This window comes from Bombus affinis, chromosome 11 (genome assembly GCF_024516045.1).
Source record: "Bombus affinis isolate iyBomAffi1 chromosome 11, iyBomAffi1.2, whole genome shotgun sequence".
In the NCBI taxonomy this organism is placed as follows: Eukaryota; Metazoa; Arthropoda; class Insecta; order Hymenoptera; family Apidae; genus Bombus; species Bombus affinis.
The window spans coordinates 1,230,958-1,252,541 of record NC_066354.1 but is presented as its reverse complement, the minus strand read 5'-3'; the positions used below and the strand labels follow the sequence as shown (position 1 = coordinate 1,252,541).

The window sequence follows — 21,584 nt, the reverse complement described above, 5'->3', positions numbered from 1 at the left end:
ACGGAGATCTACCTAACGGAAAACCCGAGTTTTCCCATAAACAATGTCGCCTAGGACCCACATTGGTAGGAGGCTTCTTCCTCCTATCTTCCTTCCCAACATTGGTCATAACCAATCGGCATCGCGGATTATTGCCCTCACTTTCCTAACTAAAAATGTAAGCAACGAATTCGCGTTCTTCGTTCAAAGGGCACACCCATACCGAGCTTTCCTCTGTAATCACATCAGAAAAAACTTCAGTGTTTTCCTTCGGCTCTCAACGTGCCTACAAGGCGCAGAGTTTTCCTACAGCTCTCAAAGTGCCTACAAGGCCTAGAGTCTCCTATGGCTCTCACAGTATCCAGAAGTCCGACAGCTCCTACAGATCTGACGGGCCTAGAGCTCCTATAGCTCTCACTCTCTCATCTAAGAATAATCCTTCTCTTCGTTATCTGTATCTTAATCAACGGCGTTACTACTTTGTGTGATTGTATAAAGTGTTGGAAATATATATTTTTATAACTCTGTGAATCCCAGTGTTATACCACAATAACCACCCCTATTATCCTAACCGAAATCAGGGGATCGAACTATTCGTGGCGTCGATTATTATAATCGTAACGGGAATTTACGACTCCCGTTGACGCGTATTCTCGCGACCGCGTCTCCCCGCGATAGCTCGAAAATACAGATAGCAAACGGTTAATTTATAATGGAAGCAAAAGTGATCTGTAATATTGAAAGTTGTAGAATAAACGTGGAAACAGAAAGAAAAGCGATGGAAATGAACTGATTATGAAAGCAGATAGTTAAGTTTATTTGACTCGTTGGGTTGTACCATTTTTAAAAGATTAAGTTGGTGCTGATTTAGATCTGTAAAATCGTTCGTTGTTTGTTTTTCCATCTCTTCTCTTCTTCGTTGTTCAATTTTAACTTCTCTCGAGAATATAAGTTAATACGCTTTTCATTCTGCTTCGTTTTATCTGGCATCTTATTTCGGAAGTATTCTCTTAAAAGCCTCGATTTTTTATTTCACTTATTTTATTCCGCAGTTTTCCACTGTTTCACTCATAGTAACCATCATAAATCATAAAAATTCCGCTTACGCTTATCATCACCTTTATCCTCATTTTTAACAGGCGTAGCTTCTTCAGTTAGGAAAGATAAGGAAGCTTCCGGCTCTGACAATGTTGTTACTTGAATCGTAGAAACGCAGAAAAGACCAGATGATGTAGATATGTCACTTTTCAAAGCAGTTAAAAATTTCGGCAGTAGAAAACCAGAAATAAAGAGTCGTTCGAACTGTTCAGGAACCACATTGATCAACACCATAAGTTAAATGCAGAAAAAAGTGATGATGTTGCAAATATTATTTTTTAAATGTATCTTAGAATTGACTATTCTCCACAATATCTTCTTGCAATAAATAAACTTATGAAGGTAAATTATTAATTTCTTGACAATAACAACAGTGTGATTGTATTACTTACGTAATGAAATTAAGCTATTGTCAAAAAGTAGATTTAATCAGCTTTCTGAGAAGCTCGTTTACCCCACGATCAATAAATTATCTCGGTACCACTCTCGATGCCAATCATACAGTACAAAAATACCTACTTGCACATTAATATATTTATTATAGTTATATCATATATATAATTATATTACATATATATATATATATTACATTATATTACATATATATAGTTAATATCGTTTACATGCTAACTAGGTCCAAGTATATCGAATCTAATATTATCTTCCATTTCGTAATAGTAGTGCTTTCATATCAAGCGAAACTGATAATACTAATGAAAATGAATTGTAAATGATAATGAAAAACTGTAAAATCCGATAAGACGCCTCATTGAAAAATAAGTATATGAGCAAATTTTTTTCCAGCCACTTTATATACAGGGCGAATTTTTCTTTTCGCCAGCTCCTCCTTCCTCGATAAACGTAAATTTCATGAAGCACGTTCTATCGCCGCTCTCGTGTTCCCTGGTCTCGTTATAGCAGCGTTCACCGAGGCCACTGTACACTGTACATTTCTTCGAGTTCGTGTAACAAAACGCGAGCAGCAGCGCCGATGGGATTTACGCGGAGATATAACGGGCGAGCAACTGCGTTTAATTTACTGGCTGTACACGGGCAGAGCATCTTCCTGTTCGGTAACTACGTCATTTCGAAAATTGACGCGGGTGAAGATAACGGGAGAAGTAACGGGGCCCGGACCGCCGGGAAATAACGTCGTTGTCAGAAGACTTCGAAACACGGTAGAAGACGTTAGAAAACCAGCGACCTAGCACCCTCGATTTTTCGCGTTCACCGATGAAACATCACCGCGATTTACACGTCGCTTTTCTCTTGCCTGTCGGTTCTGCGTGAGAAAGCGATAGCGCTTAATATCTCCCGTGGCTGAGCGATGTTCCTGAAAGTCACTTCAACACGGAAGTGACTTTTTCAGGAAGGTGTTTGATAGGTCTTTTGGGGCTTCTTGCGGAGATGATAGTGGCACGAGGAAGTTTAGAGAATTCACGGAATATTTATCACAAACATGTATTTAGTAAAAATTAATATATATGGCGTGAATAGCTATCACAAATATATAATAAGCGTCAAAAGATAGTTCCACCGAATATCGAGGTTTATTAAATGTAACAGACAATCGACTAAGCCTTTAAATACTTTGATGATCTCTGAAATATATACATATTTGTATCAAATATATTGCAGCTTCTATATACATTTTCAGACTTGTTTCAAACATTATCGACATAATTATAATAACTTCTGATTGCGGTTCTAATAAAATTTTTAAATATTTCATGTAACACACATAATATATCCGTAAAAGTTTCTATATCTGCTCAAATATTTTCACGAACCGCTATATCTGCCATGTTTCTTATCCCGCCTGTTTCCTCAACGTTCTCGCTATCCATTATCTTCATGCCTACGTAATATTACTCGTCGCACATTAACAAATTAGAATACTGCAACGCGGTTTAAATCTAATAAACGTGGAACGAAAGCGTTACGAGGTCATGTTCCTGACCATTCACGCCCCTTTCTCGTTCATTTACGACAAGATCAACGATTCTGTCTGTTACAAGAAAGGATCAGATTCCTGGGGAAGGATGTCCGAGTAAAAAGAGGGCCGAGAGTCCGTGGAATAACCGTTTCGAATGAATTGTCTGGGCGCAGGTACCGTCGTTCAACGGCTCCTCTTATCTGCGTTACCCGGGATTGGCCGACACGTCTCTATCCTGGCTGGAATTGGCTGTCACGTTGAAACCGACTGCCGCAGACGGAGTTATACTTTACAATGGCCACCACAGCGACGCCACTGGCGACTTCATCGCGCTGTACTTGTCGTCGGGGCATGTTCAGTTTACCTTTGACCTGGGAACAGGACCAGCTAGTTTGAGGTGAGTCGATTCTTCTATTCACGAACGACGAAATCGTCATCCGACACAAGTGTAAGTTATAATGGAACTTCGTTTACGTGGAGTTCCTTTGATCGAATGACATTTTAAATGCAGCAGTATAAGATGGAAATGTAGGAAAATTTAGTCAATATGAAATTTTAGTAAATTAATTGAACTCCTGTGTCGATTAAATCTATTTACGTGAATGTGAACTCTTATTATTCGATACGGCTCTCGTAGGTTTTTACCAAAATTTCTTGTTCACGCCGATTTAGGATTTCATAATCCTGATACACTGTCTAGTTTGTGATTCTATTATCTGGACCAACCTGCATAATAATTTACTAACTAACAATATTAGTTTAGCTAATTAACAAATTTACATTAGTCAATAATAATGTTATTATATTATTATTGACAATATATTATTAATCGATAATATTATTGAATTGACAAATTTATTATTGAATTATTATCATCAAATTGATATTACTCACCGATAATATTAATAAATCGTCAAGTTACGGAAAAAGAACTAATAGTAAAGATAAATCGGATATATTTGGGTAAATTCATTTGTAACAAAAATGAAACTAGATGTAAAAAGATACAGAATCTCCAAGTAAGGAAATCGTTATTTAAACGGATTAATGGATTAACGATTATTGCCAAGCTTATTGTTACTACGAGAAAATCTATTAGCAAGGACTTGCGCACGTGGACGGGCATAAATGTACGCGCGTAAAACTACCTCGGACCATCCTGTTCCTTTCAATTTCCTCCGTAACTCCTTTCAATTCAAACCGTGTCTAATTGAGTCGTTTGCATGCTGAGTCCCCATCGAACGAACGATCAACGGATGAACGGATATTGTAATTTTATCGGGAACTAGCGTACGGGGTGAAAAAAAGGGAAATGGGTCGGCCAGTTATGGATGCCTCGTTCCCGCTTGATTGGATGGGGAAACGTGTTTTAATTTGTTGGAGGCAGTGACTTGATTTGTGGTTGACGTAGTGGCAGCTTGATAGGTTTTCGAACTGGCAAATTCAGGCCATTGTCGTCTTATCTTCTTTTTTCTTGCCATTTACATATGTTCGATATTTTTCTTTTTCTGCAAATGTTAAAATTAGTTGAAAGGTATCGAGAAGATTAATTAATTGAAGAAAATTTAACGAGGTACACGTAACGTTATTTAAGAAGAATATATGTACTTTTCTATGAAAGACACTGAGGTTTTTGTAGGAACGATCTACCTTTTCAGTTGATAACGTATGTTCGATAATATTTTTCTTTATTTACAGTAATAAAAGCTTCTTAGTAGATATCAAACAAAATGATTAAAGAAATCGAACAAAATATTGCGATATTTACTTATTTATTTATTTTATTTATTTATTTATTTATTTATATTTATAAAATATATGTTTACATATTCGAATCCTTATGTTATCTTCGTTTTTATTGTTAACATACATTCAATAGCACTTCTCTTATTTCATTGTGATTTAAACGTATAGTTAACGAGTATCGAGAGATTGATTAATTACAGAAATCGAATAAAGGTACTATAATATTATTCAAGAAAAATATGGATTCCTACGAAAAAGACAGTTCCATTATTTAAAAAAGCAGATTCGACATTCCTTTCTCTATTTCTCCTATCTCCAGTAACATAAAATACAGATAAATTCTCTTGAAATCATTTTTCACAGATCTCATTATCGTTCTCACTATTTCTTACTGAAACAAATCTTCTATCTAGTTCTCCAAGCATTTCAATCCAAATACCGTAACGTAATTAAAATCTCCAACGTTCGATTCCCAGGTTCCGCTTATCCTTCTTCAAATCTTCCGTGAGATCAACTAATCAAAGTGGATCGAAGAGTCGCGATTAATCCTGGCACGATCCTCGAATTTTTATATATTTCGATCTTGCTCTCATCTTAGGGCATAAAAAGAATTCGTAATGTCCTCAGAAAATATTTTACATACAGTTAAAAAGAAAAGTCGTGCGTAGCAATGAGACTTTTTTCCTATTTTGTTCGAACTAATATGCGAAAATATTTTCCAACGTTGAACACATATAATTTAATCGAGAATCGCTGAAAGAATATAGCGGGGTTAAAAGCAAAAGAACGAGTTTATCTGCAAAGCGTAAAAGAGGGAAGGAATCTCGCGTCTCTTTCGCGATAGTTTTCTCCATATTCGCGCATTGTTTCGAATAGAAACGAAACGCTTGGATTACGTCGCTTGTAACGCTGTATAACGAGTTTATGCGCGATGCGATCGATTAACCAAGCTCGACGTCAGTGTCGAAAGAACCGAACCGATCGTTTAATCCGTCCTATCGCCGGCTAACAATGTATCGATGTCGATCGGCCTCATCGCGAATTAAACCTCTGAATATTCATGATGGAAAATCAGTGCGCGCGAGCGCATCCTCTCACGTATCAGATATTCTAATCAGGTCCGAGTTAGCTTACCATTTTTGCTGCTTTCGTTACGAGGATTAACCCTTACCTCATGGAAAATCCCCGCGCGAGATTAGGGGATTGAGTGGGAAATTGTTTAGAATATTCCGCTCTCTGATTCGACTTGCTGTTGTTTCTTCGTCGCGTCAATAGATAATGTGCATATACGTATGAAGGGTCTTTGAGCGTACAGAATTTGTTCGATAACAAATGGTAAGAAATTTAAGGGAATTCGAAATCTACAATCCATATGAGACGATGATACGAATTTCTATGGGTAGGTAGATATAATTTTTAATCCAACCTGGGTAACCATTTTTATATTCCTTTTTATTTTTCAACAATTTCTTCGATACAGAAATGGCTCAGAAATTCTTTCATCTTTTTCAGAAGATATGTGTATTTTTTAAAAATATCGAAACGGGTTCTGGAGAATTTAAATGTAGAAAAACTTGGTGTTTTCATGATACTATCTTTTTTCATGATATACGCGTTGTCATAGCTTGCAGTTGTTTTTCTAAAATATTTTTCTAAGATTTCTACACGTGTATCAAGTAAATTTCCTTAAATCACAGTTGATATAAATGACCCCATACTTCATACGAAAAGAAACCCCGATATTAGTGATTATCGGGCTGACACAATAAATGAAAGAAATAAAAATTTTGATTTTCGTATACAATAAACGACGTACAGGGGAAAGCTAAAAATTACTCCTGAGCAACAGAATTACCCTAATAAAAGTCACTTCCCGCATAATAGCCAATCGAATGAGTCTTCGAATCGATAATATAATACGTTAACAAACATGGTAGACCGTATTGGCACAAGCATTTCGACAATTAAGTTACAATTTATAACGACAGGACGTTGATTATGTTCCTTGTCGCAATGGTGGTGGCAAATCGACGGGAAACACGATTTTGCACGACGTAAAAATATTTCCCGTTAATTAATCCCGATCCATTTAAACTCGTCATGGCTCGAGCGTGTTTTTACATTGATTTCGCGAAAATCAAATATGGTTCTATTTTACATACGGAGGCAAACGAAACCGTGTTTGCCCGCTTTATGAAACTCTTCGATAAATAGCCTTTTTATTTCGTGTCGATCTTCTGGCGGCGGTTCGTCTGGACGAAATAATATCCGTAGGTAAACTTCATTCGTATTCGTCGTGTTAGATAGTCAACCAACCACCGAGCCGCCATTATTTCCACCCTTGCGAGTGCTGTAATCGAAATCCATCCACGCTCTCGATATTAACCGATATGACGGTAACCCGCATATGGCGACGAAAGATTTCGTAATAGCGTAAGAGTTGAGGAAAAATTCCCACAGACGCGTGAATTTCCCCTTCGTGGATGTACAGTGATTGACGAAAGTCAAGAAAAATAAAAGAAAGAGAAGAAAGTAAAAAATTATTTAGTATACCACGTCTTATAATTAGTATACTTATAGTATTTCTAATATCGATTGTATTAATAAACGTTAATATTTCCGATAGGACCATTCATTATTATATGCTTAATGTAATGAGTAATGGAGTATATGCTGAATACAATGTATTGGATTACTAAGAAACTTTTGTGATCTTTGAGGGATAGATCTCACGCTAGATATCTTGCAGCCTTCATATACGTTTTCGGATGTTTCTCGCTTTATCAATATAATCGTAACCGTCAAGTCAACCGTTAGAGCTAATGAAATTCCAAAATATTACATATGACACACGTGATATATTCATGAAAGGTTTCTACAAGTGTTCAGGCACCCTCAAAGGCTGCTGTACAAAGTAGTTCAGACGTATCGTTTATTAACCTCTTCCCGTACTTTATCGAGTCAGACTCGCGATGAAGATTTTGGCCCAAACATGAATATCGCGAGTCTGACTCGCGACCAGATACTTGGGCCAAACGTAAACATGACAAGCCGAGCTCGCGGACTGTTTTTTTGCCCGTTATCTGTTTAGCACGCGTCGATGTCTACCGCCTGGGCGCGAGTTTCGTCGAACTAAATGGCACGGGAAGGGGTTAATATTTATACGAGATGCAGGCAATCGACGATGTTTATGAATACATCGCGAAATTTTTCTCTTTTAACGATATACACAAACTTGTTTAGGTAGATTGAATTAATTAGCAAGCGTAAATATTCGATACGAAATATAAATATTATTAAATACATCGTATAAAGCGGCAGTAATGCAATAATATGCAAAGCATGTAATATTATTCTCGAAATTAGCTTGATCCAAGAACTTTGTACATTATGGCGAGACCTTCGCTTTATTCGTCGGCCACGCCTGAATTGATTTAACGAGTAAAGTTGATTCATAAAAGCCTGTACAATAAGAATATCGTGTAATATGCACCAGTGACGCGCAGTAGTAATGGGAATCATTGTAATATTATTGTCAAACTCGGATCTATCCGAAATCACGTCTAATGATAGTCTTTTCGTATTATTCGTCGGTTATGTCCGAATTAATTAACGAATATATATATTTAATAAGAATATCACGAATTAAAAGAATCATTCAAAATGCCAATAATACAATAATAAACCGTTAAATATCTTTGTAGTACCATTCTCTAGTTTACCTTTATTCGAAATTTGTACATAATGACGTGCTTTTCGCATTATTAGCCGGCTATGTCTGAATTAATTAACAAATACGAATATTCAATACATATTACAGTATTAAAGATGTCTTTTAAAATAACGATAATACAATAACAATGGAAATCGTCCTACTACAATTTATTCAAAAAATAATAAAATTGTTTCTGCTGTTGCTTTTGAAGTTTTCTGTATTATTTACAAAGTACATGCGAATTAATTAAAAAATATAACATTCATTGGCAAACTTATATGACTAAAATATTACATGATGTATCAATAATGGATAAATCTTAATGATTTTACTCAAAAATCCTATACAGTACAAACGTTTCACATTACACCCCAGTCGCACTCAAATTAAATAAGAAATATATTTCATATTATAATTACAAAAATATTACAAATATTACAAATGTTCTAGATATTTTAATAATAAACTTATATAACTAATGTACCATGTAATTAATGATATAATAACATTAATTGTGTGTATGAAGAATATAATTATTAGTATAATAATAATATAAAATAATATATAATACCAAGTATAGTTTTACCCAAGAATCTAATTCCACTCTAATGTTGGTCTTTCACATTATTCATCGACCACGCTCTCCGGAATTCTCGATATCTACGAGTACAGGATTCTTTTGACTGTTAAGTGACCACGCAACATTTGACTCTTTCTTCTCGAGAGGAAAGTTACCCAGCATTTGGCTCAGTGGGGTCGTTCAATACGTGAGATTTTTCCACTCTGACTGATTCTCAGTATACTCCGAGCAGCGAAATATTATCCGTGAGCAAACTTCATTCGCATTCACGACGTTTGACCGGAATTACGGCGGCGGAACTCTCCATTCTGACTAGTTTTTCCTTCGTCAGAGATTCTCCCACAGTCTGCGTCGACGTTTTATTACAGTGACGTGGGAAACGTCGGATTTTTCTTTCGATCCCTAGTAACAAAACCGAAAATCCTCCTTCTTGCTCTACTGAGAGTTTAATCTTTTCATAATCATGTTCTCTTAATCATGAGCAGAGAGAATCTTTTGTTAGAAAAAATTTAACGAAAATTTTCGAAGACGTTGAAGAAATTATCTAAAGTTAATAAAATTTTTCGAAGATATCGATAATACTCCAATTCTTATTCAAATTGCCAATTATTTGACAAGAACCTCAATTATCATGTCTTGTTCATATCATAAGATATCAGCATTAGTAAGCGATAAACAATAATTCTAAACTGAATAATAATCTTATTTGTAAGATCATAAATCGTAGAAAATGGAGATTTAACGACTCGCGATTGCAGGAGCGAGAATCCAGTTCGTCTGGGTGAATGGGTGGAGGTGCGAGTGTCAAGAACCGGACGTTTGGCCTCGCTCGAAGTCGAGGACGACCCTCCGCAGGAAATCCTGGCGCCAGGAGCTTTCACGCAACTGTCGTTGCCACTAAATCTTTACTTGGGCGGCGCGCCATCCACTGACATGTACTCACCGAAGATGAAAACGACCGCCAGCTTCGTGGGATGCATTCAAACGGTCATTTTGAATCGTCGCGAGGTAAGAAACTTTGCTCATATGAGTTCGCAGAAAGGACCTATCTACAAAAAGAGGAGATTAACTGTGATTTGGAAAATTGCACTTTCACGGACAATTTATCGAACTGTTTAACGATTTAACTCGAACTCTATAAATGTGATTAGCGACATATTCACTGTTCAACGTGTGTCCAATTTTCGAACCTTCGATAGGCGATTTTTGCAGACTTTCGTGAGTTAGACACGAATCTGCAAACCGTTTCTCCCTCTAGAAGCCACATTTTCGAAAAATCAAATTTGGAAAAAAAATTGCAAGTTTTCAACTTTGGCTATGTTTTATGCTTCTACGGTAGACCGAGGCGCTGTGAAAAATAAATTTCGAAGGAATCAGCTTTGGAAAAAGCTGTAAATTTTCAATCTTGGAGATGTTTTGCGCCTTTATAGTAGCAACTATCGAGTTACTGTTGGGACGAAAAAATTCTGCTGACTCTCCTGAATAAAATGATATTCATCGTTGTTGCATTAGAAACGTTTAATTGTGTTTAAATAATGATAAAAGTAAAAAGGACACGCAAAACGTAACATTTTTTGTTTACATTTTTCAATTTATTTGAAAAACTAAAGGTTTAAGAAAAAATGACCTAATCATAGCGATACGCAGGTAGAGCAGAAATTCCTGCTAAGGGAAGTATCAAAAGAAACCAGAGAATCGTGTTCTGTTTCTGATATAAAAGCGAAATATTTTAACAAAACACGAGGCAGCGGCAGTGATAGTCAATTTGGCGATTGCCTTGGCATTGAGTAGAATTGCCGCTATCGCGTGTTTCGTCAAACTTTTTCACTTTATTAATATTCGCTATATTGATTTTTTCGAAATTGATTTTTCCAAAGACTATGAATTCTAGAAAAACAAACGGTTTGCGGATTCTTGTTTAGCTCACGAAAGTCTACAAGAGTCACCTATCGAAGACTGCAAAATCGGGGCAACAAGTTAAAATTCGTTGAACAATGATTGTTATTAAACCTAGAATATTAGAAAATATAGAATATCGTGAAATATTTCATAGTATGCTGAAACGTTAATATATTGCTTGTACACACACGATGAAACGTTAATATACAAGTATATAGCGTGTTTATACATGATGAAATTAATATACAGGTGTATAGCGCGTTTGTACATGGGTTTTATAGATTTTTGCAGACTTTTGAAAGATATTTTACTATAAAAACTAAACTCAGCGAATAAATATTTAATTTATTGAATTCAGTCGAGAGTATGCAAGATATGTATTAGGCTTATATTCATAAAAGTGAATAAAAGTTAGTAATAAACTATTATATAGGTATAATGAACTAAACAATAAGCCAATTTTTCAATTGATATACTTAATGCACTATATTTAATTCAGTAAATCAATATGGTACGCAAACATCGTTCATTCATTCTTGTTTTCTATCTGGTAATAAATTCACCATCGCTTCCCTTCACATCTCATGTCTCTATTTCTAATGATATACCTTTTTAATGACATTAATGCCAAACATGGCATTAATGGACAATTTTAATGGACAAAATCCATTTCACAAAGTTTTTACAACAGCTCGTAAAACACCTCGTACATGTAAAATACTCCAAAATATAAAATATAGTAGAAATAAAAAGGAAGGGGAAAAGAAAGAAGGAAAGAATTTTATGGTACGCGGAATATAATAGAACATTAATTCTAAAAATGATAATTTTAGATAAAAAAAAATATACAAGAAATAGAAAAGAAAGCAAAGAGAAACGAGAATATAAAAGAAAATACAGTTAACGAGGATGCGGATATTTATTAAAGTCTCTAACGATTTCATTCATAAAGAATTATCCTGTAGAACGACCAGGCATAGATATTAGTACGGCGTTAAACTGTATGAATGCACGCATTGTATGTTTTCGTTCTTTCCCTCGGTGACTTTAGGAGAATTAAATCCAACCTGGTGCAGCTTGCTCTTTTATTACATTCGTCTACTCGCGTTTGCCTTTATCACGAAAGAATTATCGTCTACTTATAAATTCACGGATATAGCTGCCACAACGTTGAATCAAACACGAAACTACAACTACTTCCTTCAGAACTTTATGTCTAATTGAAATCAAGTCACGAGCATCGTTTTTGTACGGATAATTATCGATAATTAGCGGTCTGTTAAATGGAACCAGTAGAGTATATTATTATTCAGTTGAAGCATGCTTAAATGGTTATACAATTGGCATAATTAAGAAATATAATTGAATACCGTCAAAGCTGCTTATTGTTGAACAAGTAGTACGGTCAGTTGTATCGGACAAGTAGAGAAACTGGGATTTGGCCAGACCTGTCAGAGATTCAGGTCAATGCTGATTCAGCGACGAAGTAGCATGGTCTAACTGATCAGATAAGTAGCACAAGCTAGAAATTCTCATATAACAAGCCAGAAATTGTCGGGGAAAGTAGAATAAGTGGAGTATAGGTCTGTCTATACAACCAACGCGATTTTTATTTATAGATAGAATTTGTTAATTCCTTGAAACTGAAAAGTTAATAAGCAGGACGCTATAAAATATTGGTACTTTTCAAAGTGATCTGTGCAATGAATAATAAAAATATTCTAAGATAAAATTAGCTTAACCTGAAAAACTGAGCAGTTCTAAATAGATACTTGATCGTTGTAATTTCATTACCCGATCTAGACTGATTTAACTCGTTTGTAAAAAATATTTTAGCTAATACCTGTCGGTTATTTGTCAATGGTAATCTTCAAATCGAAATATTTTTTATTCAAACGGATAGAATAAAATGAGACAAATACACTGGCGTATAATGTAAGGAGTTAAATATTTAGTTTAAATATATCAATACACTTTTGAGCAATTTTATTTAAATCTCCCTAATTTTCTAAAGATATACCGATTATACTTCAAATAAGACAAAATACTTCTAGAATTACAATCAATATGAATTTACAATTTTCATTCGTCTTCCTCTCTCCACCTAGAAAACGAACGTAAAATTAACATTAAATTTCAATCAGCCATAAATAAATCTGTAAACATGCAACATTATATTACGGAATTTGTCAGATCGATCTAAGACTGTCTCGTCTTTCCTTCGAGTAGTATAAGTCAATAATTCCGCAAACAAAATGGTCTGATAACGGTTTATTCACGTTCAGACGATCATTTATTGCAACAAGGTGCCGCGGATATGTTAATCGTTATTAACAAAGTGATTACGTTGCACAGATTGGAATTCTCGCCGAGGCACTGGGTGGAGTGAACATCGGGAATTGTGGACACGCGTGCGAGGCGAGGCCCTGCGGAGATGCGGAGTGTCGTCCGCTCCGGGACCGATTCACGTGTCGTTGTCGACCTGGCGTACCGCATCCGTGTCCTGCACCGGACGACAACACGATTCTGGACAGCTCTCTGGTGAAACCGAACAGTGGTACGCGATACGAGAGATCCGTGCCTAGTTTCTCCGGTAGCGAGAGTTACCTTCATTACAATGACGCTGACACAATGAAAAGGTATGGAAAAATTACGAAATTTAAAAGTTACTATTAATCGATCTTATACGTTCTTGCATTTAACAGGTCGCGACAATGGAAACTAAACCTTAACCATTTCCCTTACGATCTTTCTCGCTATTATTTATATCTGCACTACGCCACGATAGATCAAAATATACACATAATACTACACCATAGTGTTTCATTCTCATAAAATATTACCATTGCATTCGCGTACTTTTTTTCATGATGTTATCTATATCATCTAAATTATTGAAAATTTTTTAGTCCACAAAATTGATCTCATTTTAAATGGTTCTAAGGTATTTAGTAACATAGGTTACCAATAACCACCGGTCGTGTTTAACGTGTTAAGAAGCTTCCTAACTCAATGCGACCTCCATTTTGATCTCCCTTGTTCAATCCTCAAAGTAGCTGCCGTGCAATCTCATGATAGACGATCGCTTTTACGATCGCTTTTTTATTCTTCTTAATCAAAGAAATCCGTTTGTCGCAGGATAATAAGCTACAGGGTGGACATTAATATGAGATTCAGAGCGAGTAGCAGTAGTGGGTTGTTGCTATGGAGCGGGCGCCAAGCAGATCCACAAGAACAAAGGGACGAGAACGACGATTTTCTTGCTCTCGGCTTGGATCATGGTTATCTGTCTTTAGCCTATAATCTTGGTTCCGGTGAGGCTGTTCTACGATACAACTTAACGAGACTGGACGATGATCTATGGCACCGGGTCCGGGCAGTCAGGTAACGCTGTTAGAAAGTTCCTTTTCCCTGGTCGTTAACCATGTATCAACAGAGTTTTTAATACAACGGAAACTTCCTAATCGAGTTTCAATGTTCTGAAATTGACTGATGTTTCTTCAGGAACGAGCAGTGGGCGTCGCTGGTCGTCGATAGCGGAACCGGAGTATCTGCGTCATCGCCTGGACAGCTCAGACAGCTGAACACTGACACGGGTCTTTACGTCGGTAAGTCAAGTATTTCGATGGAAATAAATTGTGACTTAGTACCCCCACTACAGAAGTTTAAAATTATATTGTCATGAATATGTTATGTATAACTAAAGGGATACAGTTTAGACAGAGATTTATTTTATCCATTAAATATTACAAAGAATATTATATGTATATTTTGAATGTTGTGTGTGTTTTAAACGTGTTAGTTCGATAAAATGACTTAACAAATTTGAACAATGAAACAATTCTTTCGATTAATTTAGAACCGACAACTTTTTTGAATTTGAAATTTCTACGTTTTAAAAATTTGAGTAAACGACAAATTTTGCAAAAGATATATCGTATTTTTGTAAACAATTAGAGTGACGAAGATTCTTTGCAGGCTTTTATTCCTTTTTAAATATATGTATAAAAAATATGAGATTCTTCTATGTTTTTAATTCTTAAATCCACTTTTATTGCAGTTGTCTCGATTCAAAGTATTTAACGATCTCATTTAGAAGGTTAAGAGGTTTCTCGTGTTGTGAAACGCTTTGCGATTACAAAACAGCGGAATATTGTAAAGGAAAGTTAGAGGAGAAGCACTTTGTGGTTCGGATCATATTTCCGTGTGAAAATCATAAGTATCGAAGATTAACTACTCGAAAGTTCCAGTAGAAACGACTTATACATTCGAGTTTAGCTGTCTTTGAGTTATTACAGAAATTACCAAGTGGGTCATCCTCGGGAGCGCGTTATGTATTCTCGGTAACTTCCGCTAAGCTGTTGAACTCGTAAAGAAACAGCTTGATACATTGCTCCACTCTCAGAAAATTTATGGGAGCGCATCTTAATTCGTCGAATGTACCATGTTTACCATGTTTCATCGCATTAACAACGGAGCATAGAAACTTCGTGTCAAAACTTGAAAAATTCATAGCTCGTGTATATCATAAAACTTGACTTTCACAAACCTTTAACATCCAATTATTGCACTATTTTATTGGCGCTTTATTTACTTTTTATTAGTTGTAAAACTTATTTTAATTAATTACAAAAGAAAAGAGAATTCAAAGAGAGGATGACAAAATCATGTCTTTCTTTCGATTCGAGAAATTTATTACATAAAATAAACCATTTATTTCGATTAATTTAAAATTAATTAGTATATAACGTAAATGTAACGAAATAAAATAATATAATTTTTTGTGGACTACTTCAGTTAATTTGGCATTGGTAATAAAGTTATTTAACTTTCTTATGCGCTAATGTTACTGAAAATACAATATGATAAAAATATAAAAACTGCGAATGTTTGATAGGTGGTGCACCGGATATCGTGAGGACAACGGGAGGAAAATACACGAAGGGTATTGTTGGTTGCATCAGCGACCTGGTCCTCGACTCAGACTTCTCCGTAGCGCTATCGTCACCAGGACAAGCCACCAACACACACTCGTGTATCCCCTGAAAGATATCCATGCCGTCCGACGTTAGATGGTTAGGTCCGCGTGGACCAGCGCTTAGAATATGAAAATGCGATGGCCAAGCCAAAGATCGACGTCGTTGCAACAGCGTTTAAGGTGAATCGCGGCCGCCTTGAGACGCCTTGAACGCTGAACCACGTTTCGACGTGGAAAACGATTTATACACACCGATCACACGGTTTATCATTTTTGTACAGACTCATTAACGACGAAATTCTCCTGAAGAGAATAATAAAGTAACAGAAAAGAAAAAGAAAAAGATAAAAAGGAAGGGCTAACAAAAAATAAAATACACATAAAAAGAGGAAGAAAATAAAATAGAGAAAGAAAGCGAAAGACTACGTCGTGTGAGACCGTCGAAAAAGTAGACAGCTTACTGTAAATATTAATGAAAGATATTTGGAAATCTGTCAGTCGCCTCAAGATATATTTCCGTTCGGTGACAACTTCCTGTCTGCACACATCTTCGTGTCTCGTGGGCTACTCGATCTCAAGACGATATCGAGACCTCGATATTCGATGATAAGGAAGAAAATAAATAAAAAAAACTCTAACTTGTCCTATCTTTAGTATGGTGTTGCGTTTGAATGCGTTGCGTTGCACGCGCGAACTACACGGATCCAAAACGCGAGTCGAACGATGTTAAAGAACATTGTCGAATCTCCCCGATCTGAGTTCCTGCGAATCGTCGTTCCTATCGCGCGTTTGGACGGAAGTTGTTACGTAAGGAATGTGCGTCTAGTCACAACTACGATTATCTCCGGCCGGATTAAGAACTTGATAGAGCGCGTCACGAAGACGGCTTTATGGCCTAATAAGATTAAAGTACGTAGAAAAAGATGAGAAAGAGAAAAACAACAAGCATAACCCCGTCGCGTCAATTTTTATTAAGCTCTCCGACCGGATGTCACGCGAAATCTTTTAATTGCGAGGCATTGTCAGTTTCAATCAATCAAGTAATCGAACACCTCGAGGCACCTTAAATACGTCCAACCAGTTCACACCACACCTCTTAGATCATCATCTAAGATTTCTCACGATATCTTTTCTTTGGTGACCGCACGACACGCGACAACCAATATGTAGCGATCATTTTGTTTCTCGTTCGAGCGAGCACGCCTCGAACACTCGATAGGGAGGATTAGATTCAGAACAGAACGTAAAATCAATTACGAAAGGTACAAGAAGGACCAAAAGCAATTAACACCTTTAACAACGATGCAAAAGCAAATAGAATTTCTGGGGAAAATCGAACGTTGTACATGGAGAAATTATTTTTCCTCTTAAACACGAAAATATGATACTTCCATTGTTCAGGCTTCGTTAATTTACTCGAAATTAATAAGATCTTACATATTTAAGATGAATATATTAAATTTGAAATTCTATTGATGGATGGAATATTAATCCATCCGAAATATTTCTTTGAAAAATAAATATGACGGTAGAATCGCAATTTTGGAACGTACAAATATCTTCCCTATGTATAACCGGCAATTTTTCAAAGTTCTCATTGCTTTTGCGTCCGCTCGACATGCACGCGAGATGAAGAGGATCGGCATCATGCGTGCAGAAGATTTGCGCGCCCGTGTTTTACAAGAACCACTAATGCTTCGTAAGGTACTTCCGTAGCTGGCAGTGTACGCTCCTCGACGTTTCCGCTTAAGAAGCACCGAGCTGCACGTTCTAACGGTTAAATATCTGTATAAAAAAAGTAGCGACTTAATTACGAAGATGTCCCCGCATATTTTCTTAATTCGATAAGACTTTTCCAAGCGACCCTGAACGAACGGATCTGATATACATGTTAACCCCTTCGACGTGGTAAATTGAAAGGAAACAATAGAGTTAAAATGATAAAAGAAATAAGCCGAAAGTATTCCGAGGACTACGATATGGATAGAACCATAAACAATTCAAAAAAGAATAACTTCACGAATGGAATAGAAATTGGAATAAATGCGTATCGAAAAAGACGAGCACTTTCCGGCACTAAACCTCAGAAAAAAAAGTTGTTTCATCGATAGTTACGTAACTTTACAGATTATAGGAAACAAAGTTCTAAAGCCTTGTTTGGCATTCCTATCAACTGATTCAGTGTTCCGTTATACTACATAGTAGTTCCAAAAAGGCAGTAAAACTTTATTGCAACTTCGTTTTACGCGAATTCGTGCAAATCGATTTGACAGACTGTGTAACAGTTCGCAAAGCTAAACTTTATCTTCGTGAACACGTAATAACGTTTATTTAGTTAACGTTTCACTTAGAGGTCTACCTGTATGTATATCGACAAAATGATTTCTAGCTATACTTGGAAAATGTCGATAAATGAATAAAAACGTCGAATGGGTTAAAAGAAAGGAACCGGTCGGAATCTATCGGTCAGGTCAATACGTATACATGTCATATCTTAACGAGAACGCGGATACGGAAAAAGAATAATAATGAACAACGGTTAGGGGGATAGATGAATATATACACTTTGATTTCTCCGTTTTGCACGGGAATGATTTGAAAACTTCGAACGATCAAACTCGTACACATCATGTAAAAGCAATCGGCTATAGTCAATTTTGTACGAATGTTATTTTCTTGAAATTATATAAATGAAGAAGTGGAATAGGGAAAAAAGAATATCAAAGATGAATGGTAGTTACGTAGGCAAGTATAATACTATAATAATAAACGATTATTCGCGAGTGAAGTCACGCACGAGATGAAAATATTTTAAAACTCCGATCTCTCGGAGACATACTTTTACTTCATTTCCTTTCTGCGCCCTTTCTTGCCTCCTTCCTTCCTTCTTTCGTTCTTTCCTTCCTTTCTTCCTTCCTTCCTTCTCTTCTCCTTTATTCTCTTCCATCCTATCATTTCTTAGCACAATTTTTAACAACGTCAATGTGTGTGTGTGTGTGTGTGTGTGTGTGTGTGTGTGTATCAATCTCTGAACAATTCTCCAAGCTTCGTAATATGCTTGTATAAACTTTGTTCGTGGAGATCGTTTCGCTGGAACAGCGAAGCATTTTTGTACAAAAATCTCGCGACACTGAGTAAGCTTCATTTTCATCGCGCGTAGAAAAATTGCACTTGTTCCACGCGTTTCATTTGTATATCGTGCGTTTCAATTTTCTCCTGTATTCGCGCTTGAAACAAGGTTCCTGGGCAATTTTTAGCTATTAGCGTGTAGCCGTGCATATCTTTTATTTATCGACGATCATCATCATCATTTTAGATCTCATCATTCGCAAGCATCGTGCGCGTCAGACATTGATTTTTGTTAGTATAATTAGACGATTAAGGGAATCGCTTAGTTCGTCGAATAAATCTCTCGGAACATTTTACTTATATCAATTAAATAAATTGTGGCACATTAAACGATTCTATTTCTTGTACCTTAAGTGGATATATCAAATTGTTTCATGATGTTTGATATTGCAAACTCGCGTCTAACAAACGAAACTGTGAACTTTCAATGAATATATCTCATTTACCACTTACCTTTAAAATAGAATCTGTTTAATCTTAAATTAAATTGTTCCGATTTTTGTGAAACACTTTGATGACTAGAAACAGAAAAGTTTATGTGAATGGTGTTTTCTCCGAAATATTTATATATTCAACGTTAGTAAATTTCTTAGATGACTTTACCGAAATTATGAATCATTGTCTTTCGATCCTATGAATTCTTCGATTCTCGTTGATCCTTCTGAAGAATCAAAGAAGAAGTAAACATACTTTTTTATGATATTCACCGCTTCTCCTTCATACAACATCTACCCCACGTTTAATTTGTCGAAGAAATGCATAAACTGATCGTAAGAATTTGTTACGTAAACTTTAGGTACTTTTTATTTAAGATCGGACATGAAAATCGTTTATTTTTATCTTCGATTAGAAGCATTTCGGAAGAAATCGTGTATATTTGTTTCTATGGTAGAATATGCATACGTTGTGAAACGACCAGACGATGGTTGTATAAGTCAACAGGTCGTACAAAATGCCTGATAAATACAATGAGGATTAGTATCCAAATAAGGCTGAAGCGAAATCGTACTTACATCCTGTACTGAATTTGAATGTAAGGAAAATTAGAAAATCGCTGGATATCACACCTCAGACAAAGCGAGAAGAGAAAGGATGCTATTATTAAAAACAAACAAAAAAATATCATACATATTAATATATAATAGATATTATATTATTACTAAATATTATATTAATATATGATGCTATATATTAAATATTTCTATTATGTCCGTCTGCAAAGTCTATTAGAAGAGTCTATCCTGTCAACCTATTCTTGCGACCCATGTGGATCTCCTCAAATATATATGTATATACATATATGTAAGTGTGTGTATGCATGTATGTATGCATATAGAATGGTCGAAAATGAATTTTTCATATTTCGATGCTGCAAAAAAAGACAAAACGAAATAAAAGAAAGACAAAAAAGAAAAAGAAGAAAAAAACGAGCACACATCACAAACGAGACGTTTGATATCGAAAATTAAAAAAAAAACGAAACAATTCTCTCGCTCTCTCACTTTGGATAAAATTACTATTCGTGTAGATCAAGTTCAATGATGATAAATGGTGCGAAGGAGCTTATCGAATCTGAAGGTATCACGCAATTATGCACAGAGGAACACTTCATTAGAATCGTGCTATCGTAACACTTGTATACTTAGGTTTATTACGATCTTTTTCCATCGTTGTATTTTCTCAAGAAAAAATTGTTGCTTTGCCTTATTACTGAATCGTACAAATTATCGCCAAAACATATCTTTTATAGTTAATTTATAATGATTCATATTGTTTAAATTTATCTACTAGAAAAATAGACAAATTTACTCTAAAATAGATTTTGTCATAAAAAGCTAAATTATTGCCTTTATTATGAAAACATTTCTTTTTCTTTGGTGTAAAAATAATATTTTTTTATTAAGATGAGATATAAATAAAAATGCGATAGTTTTATCAAAAATTTGCGAATTATCGCTTAGCTTGTCAACTTAAATTACCGGACCGTAAAAGTCTTCTATACAATTAACATTTTCTTAAATAATTATCAAACAATATGAAACACACGATTCTAAGTTAACTTACTTATTACATCTAGTGCAGCGCGATGCAATAATTTAACGAATTGTGTATGTATATGTTGGAACACGCAGTGGTATAAATTCATATGAGCAAATGTGTGTGTCTCAACCCATGTTGTCGAAGCATCAATAAAAAAGAGATTTTATAAATCAGAGATTTATTTCCCTCTTAAAATCCTCTCTTCCTTAAAATATAAAATGTCAAACGTAATTATTTAAATATTTAGTTGATTTTATACTGATCTCTTTCTTCTTAAATATTAACAATTAATAAAGTACATAATTATGAATTTTTTACTTATATGTGCAACATATATTTAAAACTCTTTTTAATTAATGTTAAATTTAGCGCCTTCTTTAATTCACACTGCGTAGAATCCAAGCGCGCTAAAATAACCGCAAATTCAATTTCAAAGATTTATAAACGTTCTTATCTAAATTGTTCTGACAATATATGATATATA

General features: G+C 35.4%; 1 protein-coding gene across 4 annotated transcripts in view; it reads left to right on the top strand.

Moving 5' to 3' along the window:
- The window catches only part of LOC126922042 (pikachurin), a 264,697-nt gene extending 243,427 nt beyond the window's left edge, over positions 1–21,270 (top strand). For all 4 annotated transcript variants that reach the window (XM_050734216.1, XM_050734219.1, XM_050734217.1 and 1 more), the window contains exons 10-15: positions 3,187–3,410; positions 9,813–10,062; positions 13,309–13,592; positions 14,092–14,337; positions 14,458–14,561; positions 15,851–21,270. In XM_050734216.1, the coding sequence (XP_050590173.1) occupies positions 3,187–3,410; positions 9,813–10,062; positions 13,309–13,592; positions 14,092–14,337; positions 14,458–14,561; positions 15,851–15,999 (1,257 nt within the window). In that variant the 3' untranslated portion in view covers positions 16,000–21,270. The remainder of the gene's footprint in view (positions 1–3,186; positions 3,411–9,812; positions 10,063–13,308; positions 13,593–14,091; positions 14,338–14,457; positions 14,562–15,850) is intronic.
- The last annotated feature ends 314 nt before the right edge of the window (positions 21,271–21,584 follow it).